This window comes from Carassius auratus, unplaced genomic scaffold, assembly GCF_003368295.1.
Source record: "Carassius auratus strain Wakin unplaced genomic scaffold, ASM336829v1 scaf_tig00029891, whole genome shotgun sequence".
Taxonomy (NCBI): domain Eukaryota; kingdom Metazoa; phylum Chordata; class Actinopteri; order Cypriniformes; family Cyprinidae; genus Carassius; species Carassius auratus.
In genome coordinates, this window is record NW_020525808.1 from 75,807 (window position 1) to 86,197 (window position 10,391).

The window sequence follows — 10,391 nt, forward strand, 5'->3', positions numbered from 1 at the left end:
AAGACCTTCAGCGGGAGCTTGAACAGTTCAGACATGATAAAACATATTTTCCAAGATAATGTGTTGTGCACTGAATGAGATGAAATTCAACAGTCATCCTTAAAATATTCAAGGAAGCCTAATAATCTTTTTAATCTGATTATTTGAATCAGAACCATACAGTTAATCCAGTAATATCTTATTCATTTTTTTTATGACACAAAATAATATAATTAATACAATCTAAAAAAATAAAATAAATAATTAATCAATATGTATTCCATTAATATTTATAGAACAATAATACAACACAAAAATGTATATAAAATATTCAATATTTAATTGACAAACAAAAAAATATATATGTATTTTTGAATTTGGTGAAATAAGTGGAAATGTAAAATGTCATTAAAGGCTGTAATTAAAAAGGACATTTCTGTCATTTCGTTTCGTCTATAATTCCTTTTGTTTATTTCCTCAGTAGGTGGAGAGCATTCATAACTCCAGAAACTCTCTCAGTCTCGATAGGGCTCTGCTTGTGTCACTCAAACTCTCCAGCACCGTTATGCGATTTGCATAATGAGTTGACTATAAATGAAGCTTCCTCTCAGACTGTCGCTCCCCGTTTGGGACAGTTCCCGAAGAGAGAAACGGTTCGCTGAGTTACAACTTCTGAAGTTGACGATGTCTGCCTCCTCCTACAGAAAGCGCTTTGGAGATGTGGGCCGGAGCAGCTCGATCTCCAGCCGTCAGACCCCCAGCTCCGTGCGCCCTCGGGTGTCTTTCGGCGTCTCCTCGGCTCCGGTCATTTACCCGTCGAAGAGCTCCAGAGTCCGAAGCAGTGCGGCGATGCCACGACTTACCTCTGAGATTCTGGACTTTAACCTCTCGGACGCCTTAAATACAGAGTTCAAAGCGAACCGGCTGAGTGAAAAGGCGCAGATGCAGTCGCTGAACGATCGCTTCGCCAGTTTCATCGAGAAGGTGCGTTTCCTGGAGCAGCAGAACAAGATCCTGTGCTCGGAGCTGGAGCAGCTGCGGGGCCAGAGACCGTCGCGCATCACGGATCTGTATGAGGAGGAGATGCGCGACCTGAGGAGGCAGGTGGACCAACTCACCACGGAGAAAGCACGCGTGGAAGTGGCGCGAGACAACCTGGCAGAAGATCTAGAGCAAATCAGAGAGAAGTAACAATAATTTACTGTGAATTTTAAATATTTTTTTTTCATTCTGAAAATATAGCCTAAAAAAACAGTCTGAAAAAAAAGTTTTGTGCTATTTTTAAAGTGAACGTTCTATTATAACGTTATTGGAAGGGCGTTTATGTAACTTTGAGATAACCTTGCCAAACTGTTCCACGCAGCTAACAAAAATATAATCATGTTTTTCTAATGTTCCCATTGAGTTACGAAAACAACATTTCTCTGTATTTTCTTTTAAAAACTTTTACAAAAATCCAATTTAAAAACGTTTTTCTTGGTTATGAAAAGAAAACATTTAATTCGAAACATATTCCATTCTTTAAAGATTCATAAGAAAGTTACTGTTTGAATGTTCTGAAACGGGTAGTTAAAAAGTTTATGAAACTATGAAGAATTACAAAAATCTATACTGTATCTAAGTTTTTCTGCTAACATTTTGAGAACATTATTAAAGACCAGATAGCATTAAATGAATGTTTTATTACCGTCACTGGAAAGAACATTTGTTCATAACTTTGAGAAAACCATACCAGACTGTTTTAAGAATGTTCTCTGTTAGCTGGGGTGGCCCCTAAAAAGTAGTCATTCATACACTTTTAGGCATGTTAAATTTTGGATGCATTGCATAAGATCATATTGAACATTATCTGCAGTACGTTAAATATAAACGCTTTTCAAAAAACATTTAAAAAAGAATAGATAGAAAACATTTAAAGCGAAAAGTACTTGTTTTGGGGGTGAAGTATATTAAGATTGAGAAAATATCTATTATTGAATAAGCTGTTGAAAAAAGTCTAACAGGTAAAGCTAAGATTCAATCTGATGAAAAAAAAATCATCCCATTCTAGGTTAGGGTTGTGTAATATGACGATTTTTGATCATGGACAATAAAATGTCTCCGTGATCTGCTTTTGAATAAATGTCATAGTATCGTGCAACAGCACACATTCTATCAGCTGCAGTTCTGGTGCCTCCATCTCAAGATACTACACTGAGTTACTCTCTCAGGACACTGCACTCACAAAAGTACATTATTTGTTTGTGCTTTAAAGCCTTGGCGGATACATTTTTAATTCGCTTTTTCTGAGAGCCTAAACCTGAAGCGCGCACTGACAAACAGTGGCTAATTATTGAACTAAGTTATCTTTTGCACTAATGCTGTCAAAATACACAAGGTTTACATATAAACTTAGTTGGTTGTCTAAAATTAAAGTAAACAGTTGTGAGAAACACAGATATGTGGCTGTATATTAGATGCGTGCAGCTCTAAAAGGGACAGTATTAAACATACAGCCGCTGTCATTAAAGGGATAGTTCGTCCTAAAATTATTCATTATTTACATGTTGTCCCAAACTTGTATTCATTTCTTTCTTTGTGCTGAACACAAAACAAGATATTTTGAAGATTGTGAGTAACTAAACAGTTGCTGGTCCACATTGACATTGTGCACTGGCAACTGTTGCGTTACCCACATTCTTCAAAATAATTTTTATTTTCAGCAGAAGAAAGAAAATTGGTTTATTTGTATAATATGTGTAGTTGTAATGTGTAACTTTTTTAATTTTTTTTTAATAACAAAGATAAAATAAAGACAAATATTTTTATCTTTGCCCACTTTGGTCTAAATATCTGCCATTCTCTTTTTTTTTTTTTTTGTGACCTTGAAAGACTTTGTCTTTATAATAGGGAAATAAGTTTGGCTGAAATGCTATCTTGCAAAATAGCAAAACCAACATGACAACGAATTGTGTTAAAATCGTGATATAAAAAAAAGAAAAGAAAAAACTGATATGATATTTTGCCCACCTCTAATTCTAGGTGCAACATTGATCTTGCAAAATGTCTCATTATGTGCAAATACTTTTGTGACAGCAGGTTATTTTTAGGTAGCAAATTAAGGACATTCTCCTTCAAATAATAAAAAACTATGCATATAAAAAATAATTCATTTAGTATAATAAACTCCTTGTTTTTCTTCTTTTATTAACCATTCAATACTTTGTTATTTAATAACTTTTAAATGCCAATTTGTTGCCATTCCTTCACCTCAGTTAATGTTTGTATATTACCTGCACACCGTGACCTCATGCGTCAGGATAACTGTGCAGTGTAGTGACAGACCAGTGTTTAGGAAAGTATTGTGGTGGTGTTTGCTTTTTAGTGTTTTGGAAAATCTAAAATCAATCGTCCCTTTTACCTCAGGGGCCTTTAGCCTTGATGCACCCTGTGCAGAGCGAAGACAAAACATATTTGGAAACTTTGGGGATGTCCAACATCTTTTGTTTGCACATACCATTTTTTATGATTTGTGATCTAATGCAATGAAATCATTTAAATATTTCTTGAAAAGAATAGTGTAATAATAAACAATACAGAGTGAAACTAATTTTAAAGAATTATATCACAAAGAAACTATTTTGCATTGGAAAATATTTAAAAATGAAATGCTTTTTTTTTGACGTCTCTCATTTCCAGACTGCAGGATGAGATTATTCAGCGAGAAGATGCAGAGAGCAACATGAGGAGTTTCAGACAGGTAAAACATCTTTAGAACTAATGCTTTGGAGAAACATATAACCTCAACTTATTTATTTCAAATGGCAGTGTTTAAAAAATCTACAGTAAGAGTCTATTACAAGGGTAAATAATTCTGCTACATTAGATCCAGTAAAGGCATAGAAAAAACTATTATTTCATAGAAATTATTTCATAGGTCCTATGCTGATGCAAATAGTTAAAGATGGTATTGCAACTGCTTTTAACAGTTTATGGTAATACCTCTTGCCACATTTAAACCCTTGGGTGGAGTTTTCAGGATGTAGAGGTAAAAATTTGAGCAACGTAGGATGAGATGATTGACAATATTGTGTAATTTCTGCATTTGGGTGGATGATTGCGGGCACAGAGATATGCAAGAGAAGTGAACTTGCATTTTTAAAATACTGTTTGTCTACACTACCATTCATTGTTTTTGTTTTTTTTAAGACATTAATACTTTTATTCAACAAGAATGCATTGGATTAATAAAGTGACAGTTATGACATTTATAATGTTCCAAAACTTCAGTTTCAAATAAATGCTGTCCTTTTGACATTTCTATTCATCAAAGAATCCTGAAAAGAATTTCAACAAAAATATTCCAAATTGATTACAAGAAGAAATGTTTCTTGAGCAGACAACCAACATATTAGAATGATTTATAAAGGAAGGATCATGTGAGAAATTATGCTGAAGATTCAGCTTTACATCACAGAAATAAATTACATTTTAACAGATTCAAATAGTTATTTTAGATTGTAATAATTTTTCACAATATTACTGTTCTTACTGCATTTTTGATCAAATAAATGCAACCTTGGTGAGCACATGGAGACTTTTTACAAACAGTGTTAATCATAATGAGCCCAAATTTTGTAATTGCAAACAGAAATGTATAAAGTTACATCCTGCATAATGATGAATCTATTAATAATCACTGGACTAAAATTCCTAAAATCACCACAGGGGGTGCCATGACCAAACTAACTTTTGCTTGCAGCTATATTTCTCTGTTTATTTTGGGAACTGCTAGCGGATCTGATTTGGGTCAGTGTTTGAGGAACGGCTCAGTGTGACATGTCAGGCTCAGAGCGGAATGGCTTTGTTTCTGGTATTAGTGCTGGGAAATCTCCATCACTGCTGATTGCTCTTCCAGAAGACCCTGACAAAGCAAACTGTTGTGACTGAACTGGCTGCCAAGGGCAGGAATGTCTGGATATGTGTGTGTGTGAGAGAGAGAGAGAGCATGTGTCAAGCATAAAAACAGTCGAGTGTTAAGGCCTCTGTTTATTCATGCTTTAATGTGGGCTGTGGTAGTCTTGTCAGCAGACATCCGAATGGTGCCACACTGCAGCCCAGATACTGATTAAAAACACAAAGAACTCTTCATGGTTTACTTCTGTCTATGTGTGCTCAAAACAGCAGTGTTGAGTCATATAGTGTTGTAAATGTTTTGCAGGACGTGGATAATGCTGCTCTTGCTCGAGTGGAACTGGAAAGGAAAGTGGAGTCTCTTCAGGATGAACTTGACTTCCTTAAAAAGCTCCATGATGAGGTAAAATAGTTAGATACAGAGCTACAGCTTCAATTTCCTTTAACAAAACTCTAATTTAAAAGGCATTTAACTGACAGATAAATGCATCTGATTACCAATACCACATTCTGAACTAGTTTGATTGACTAGTACTGATTAATCCACCAATATTTGACCATTTCAAGGCCATAAACTAAATCTCCAGAGCATCAGACTGATTACTGGCATTAAACATAAGACATTTACATGACATTATTTGCACAGTAAAAAAATAAAAAATAAATAAAAAAGAATTAGCTATTGAATTAAATCAAATTTGTATGATTTCAAAAATATTTAGTAAATATTGGGTAAAGTTTTTACAAGTGTCTTTCTATAATTTGCAATCATAAAATTTTATCATGTAAATTAAGAAAAAATATAATAATAAAAGTTATAATTATTATTAATTTAATTTATTATTATAAAAGTGTAAAATTGTGTAAATTGTTCACAATAATCTCTGTTTAAATTAATATAACAATAATATATATGAATTAATTATGTTAAATAATTATGATAATTAGAATTTACGTATATTAAAAAATATATTTTATTAGGATTATTATAAAAAGATGATTAATTTTATCAATATAAGTGTAAGTATGAAATTGTGTGAAATTTTAACTTTTTAATGTCTAATTCACAATTATAGCACTGTATTATGTATATATTAAATAAAATAAAATAATAATAATTAATTTATAATTTAGCATAATTTATGTTCCTAATAAATCGTCCAAGGATCTTTTCCCCGGGTGTTGAGGTGGGTTCAGAAAGTCAGAATAGAGAATGTTTTCATGGAGATCTAAAAACTGTTTTAACTGTTTACATAGATTAATAACATATATTAAAATGACGATATTTAGCTCTATTTGTATGATCACATCACAAGAAAAGGAGGATGACAGATGCTGATCTGTGTCTGGGTCTGTCTGCAGGAGCTGGCGGAGCTGCAGGCACAGATCCAGGACCAGCAGGTGCAGGTGGATATGGACATGGCCAAACCTGATCTGACAGCTGCTCTGAGAGACGTGCGACTGCAGTACGAGAACCTGGCCACCAAAAACATCCAGGAGTCAGAGGACTGGTACAAATCCAAGGTATTTAACATCAGCCTTTTCATCAGGGCTTTCCTCTGTTTATCAGCATTTATTCTCCTCTTCGGGTTCTCTGTTAGCTCTGTCTTGCTTCTAAATTTTTCAGATGAGCAAGTTCTGCTTTTAACATTAATGTAAGGGATGAAATAATAGGCCATTGTTCATTAATCACTTTTATGTTTAGTCACTTTGAATTTAGTTCTTCTTTCTTGTTTACAACCTCTGCCTAGCTTTGTTAACTTGTGTCTTCCTTCACTGTCAGTTTGCTGACATGACAGAAGCGGCTAACAAGAGTAATGAAGCTCTGCGATTGGCCAAGCAGGAGGCCAATGAGTACCGGCGTCAGGTGCAGGCGCTCACCTGCGAGGTGGACGCGCTCAAGGGAACCGTAAGCATTTACATTTACCTGTTAGACTTATTCTCCGGCCAGGACTGTGATGACTGGGACTGTAACAACAAACCTCTTAAGGGGGCCATAGAGTTTTCCTAAAATGCCTGTGACATTCATTAAATGGGTAATTATTCAGGCAGATCGCTATAAACATGATAAACTGACAATTTAACTAACAGTCCTTTTCAAACAGATGCTGAATTCATGATAGTACTTAACTTGAAACTTGATATTTTAGATTTATTTTATTGGTCTACTGTATCTGCATATATATATATATATATATATATATATATATATATATATATATATATATATATATATATATATATATACACGTTGTGACCCAGGCATGTTTGTAGACTTCTTAAAAATGTATTTACATTTTTTTTTTTTTACTTTTTGCATGCATCTAATATTTACTATTTGTAGGAAATGATCGGTAACAAGTTGGACAAAGTGTTTATTGTAATTCAATCTTAGATAAATTGTTAATACTGAATCTGAGACATTTTATCTGTAGATGTAGAAGAGCCTAATATTCCATGACTACCATAACATTACATCTGCGTGTCCCTAAATCATTTTCTTTATCTAAATAATGCAGAATGAGTCTCTGGAGCGTCAGATGAGAGAGATAGAGGAGAACTTTGCAATAGAGTCGTCGAGTTCCCAGGACAATATCGCTCGGCTGGAGGAGGACATACGGAACATGAAGGACGAGATGGCAAAACATCTGCGTGAGTATCAGGATCTTCTCAACGTCAAGATGGCTCTGGACATCGAGATCGCCACCTACAGGAAACTTCTGGAGGGCGAGGAGAGCAGGTGAACACTTTTAGTACATTAGTGCTCAATTTATTTAATTGTGATGCTGCCGTTTTATGGACACGGTTTATTTTTGGCTTTAATAAAATAATTTTACACTTTATTCTCTTGGATGTAGAATTACCACCCCTCTTCCAAACTTATCTTCCTTCAATCTGAGAGGTAAGACATCAAGTCACCAATACATATCATGATGAAACTTAAAAATATGATTCATTAATATTTTAATAATCTTGCATTTTGACAGACGCAATTCTTGAGACCAAACCTATTCTTGAAAACACATTTTCTAAGAAGGTTCTTATTAAGACCATTGAGACCAGAGATGGAGAGGTATGTGTTTGACTAACCAGTTACCACACAGTCTTATAATTATTAAGATGTTCAAAGTGTTGAAACGTACTGGGTGTAGTTTACAAAAACATGTCCAGGTCACAACATACATATACATACATATGCACATACTGAAATATGTGAATGAATGAATAAATGCTTTTCTATTTTTATTTTTATCGTTCAGAAAATTTGGCATGTGATAGGATCAAGTTTTTGCAGTGTGACATAATTTTTTTGACAATTAAGCACATTTTCTCCAATATCGAATTATGTTATGCTTTTTAAGAAATAAAACATCAAATAAACAAAATACTTACCAGGTCACAACTCTAAAACTAAACTAAGCTAAAAAATAAAATAAAACATTTTACTTAGAAAATGAAGCATGCTATTAATTTGAATTGTGCAAACTGTGAATTTAGCAAATTTGCACTACAATTATGCACTTTCCCCCAAATATTATTGTTCTATTTATATTTTGATAATTGACATCTCTATGATCTCTATGAATCCCTACAGTTTACAATATTTTGTAAGTTTCTACAGTGAACCTGAAATAAATCTGATCTAATTTTAAGTCTGTGTTTTCATTTGGGTCTCTCATGAACACTTCTACTCTTCTCTTCCATTAAGGTGATCAATGAGTCCACTCAGAACCACGATGACCTGGAGTGATGACTGAAATCTACTGTTATCATCCATGCAAGCAACAAACTGCAGCACCTTTCTGTGTCCCAGCTATCAACTAAATCTAATGTGAACTACCCACAATAACCTGCTTCAAAGTGCCTTTACATCTGCCAGAAGATACAAGCATTTGAGCCTTAGAGGAAATGTATTGATAACACACAAGCACAGAAACAGCATGACCTTTAGCGTACTATGAACCATTTTTACTGTCCAAACATGCATTTATCTTCTAAACAGCATTTCTGAGCCATGATTTTGTTTAAGCAAAATGCTTCAATAAAAGCAATCAAATAAGGATTTATACCTCATTATTTTTCTGAATGTACTTCCATGGGCTATTAATATTATTGTGGTAAATTTGCAAAACACTATTTTTTTTATTATTTCAGTATCAAAAATCCTACATCCAAAAAGAATATTTAAATGATTCCATTTTACACAAAGGTCTCTCATGACTCTGTTCCTGGTCTTGGGTTTGAAGCCCATCACTGCCATCTTGTGGTCCAGAAAATAGGTCCACCCTCAAGTTTAAGTCCGTTTTAATGGAACTTTTCTAAACAGGGCGCTTCTCTTAGGAACATACATGTCCTCTATTAGTGGTTCATGTGGGACAGGATGTATGTTCCTGTCTGTTTGTTCCAGTGATGGAGATTTGTACTCCCTGGACACGAGTGTTCAAGTTCCTGTTAGCTCCCAGGGAAGCACACGGAGTGCTCATGTCATAACCCAATGACATTTTTAAAGGAATAGCTCACCTAAAAATAATTTACCCTATGTCATTACAATATCTTTCTTCTGTGTAAAACAAAAGGATAATTTTTTTTAAAGAATGTCCATGTTACTTATTAACTCAGAGAGGGAAGATAGTGATTAAAGGGCTTTCAAGCTACAAAAAAAGTATCATTACAGTAGTCCATAAAACTCATCCACTACATTTTGAGTCGTCCAAAGTCATACAATTGCTTTATGCCAGTCATTTGTCAGGTACTCATGCATCCTTTGGCCAATTGAAGCAAACTTGAATTGTTTTACTTTAAAAAATAAATAAAAAATGTTAGTGAAACTTGGGCCACAGCTATCAGCTGATCAAACCAGTTTAAGTTGGTCAGCTTGGTTAGTAACATATTGATCAACTAGCTTCACATTCACATTTACATCGCTTATGACCAGTAATAGCTAGAAAGCAGCTGTCAAACTGGATATTGCATCTATTTTATGTGAAATAAAATAGAGAAACATTGCTGCTACCAGTGTTGGGGAAAGTTACTTTTAAAGATAATGCATTACAGTATTGCTCTGCTCGCTAAAAAGTAACTGTGTTAGTAAAATTTTCCAGGTAAACTAAAAAGTAATTCGTTACTTGACTAGTTATTTGAAAAAGTAATCTGAGCGTTAATTGCGTTACCCCAACACTGGTTGCTACGTCATGAATGAAAACAAAATTTTATTTAGCCTAATATCTGATATTGTTTTTACTTTTGTTGTTGTTTTTGTTGTAAAAGCAAAACTGCAAACAAACATGGCATAGGCTGTAACCGTGCATAGGCTTCTGAACTAACGGATAATGTTGATTTCCAATGTTAAACCACTTTATAAATAGGCTATTATTTATTTTTGATTGTGAAAATAATTGTATATTCGCAGCTTGCCCGTGTCGGATTTCATTAATGTCATACACTTGACAGACTAATTACAGATGCTTGTTTTCAACGCTCTCGACCCCAGAGACTCGTGTTTGCCAAACTATCTTTAT

At 34.2% G+C, this 10,391-nt stretch overlaps 1 protein-coding gene across 1 annotated transcript; it reads left to right on the forward strand.

Annotated features, from left to right (window-relative positions):
* Positions 1 to 558: 558 nt before the first annotated feature.
* LOC113079941 (vimentin A2-like) lies at positions 559 to 8,935 on the forward strand. The gene is made up of 9 exons (XM_026252181.1): positions 559 to 1,166; positions 3,658 to 3,718; positions 5,180 to 5,275; positions 6,235 to 6,396; positions 6,656 to 6,781; positions 7,392 to 7,612; positions 7,731 to 7,774; positions 7,860 to 7,945; positions 8,582 to 8,935. The coding sequence occupies exons 1-9, from the start codon at positions 574 to 576 to the stop codon at positions 8,621 to 8,623; spliced, it is 1,431 nt and encodes a 476-aa protein (XP_026107966.1). The 5' UTR covers positions 559 to 573; the 3' UTR covers positions 8,624 to 8,935.
* Positions 8,936 to 10,391: the final 1,456 nt, after the last annotated feature.

Coding starts and splice junctions, on each gene's coding strand:
- LOC113079941 (XM_026252181.1), top strand. CDS start 574: ATGAAGCTTCCTCTCAGACTGTCGCTCCCCGTTTGGGACAGTTCCCGA. Junction 3,719..5,179: donor ACATGAGGAGTTTCAGACAG/GTAAAACATCTT, acceptor AATGTTTTGCAG/GACGTGGATAATGCTGCTCT. Junction 5,276..6,234: donor TTAAAAAGCTCCATGATGAG/GTAAAATAGTTA, acceptor GTCTGTCTGCAG/GAGCTGGCGGAGCTGCAGGC.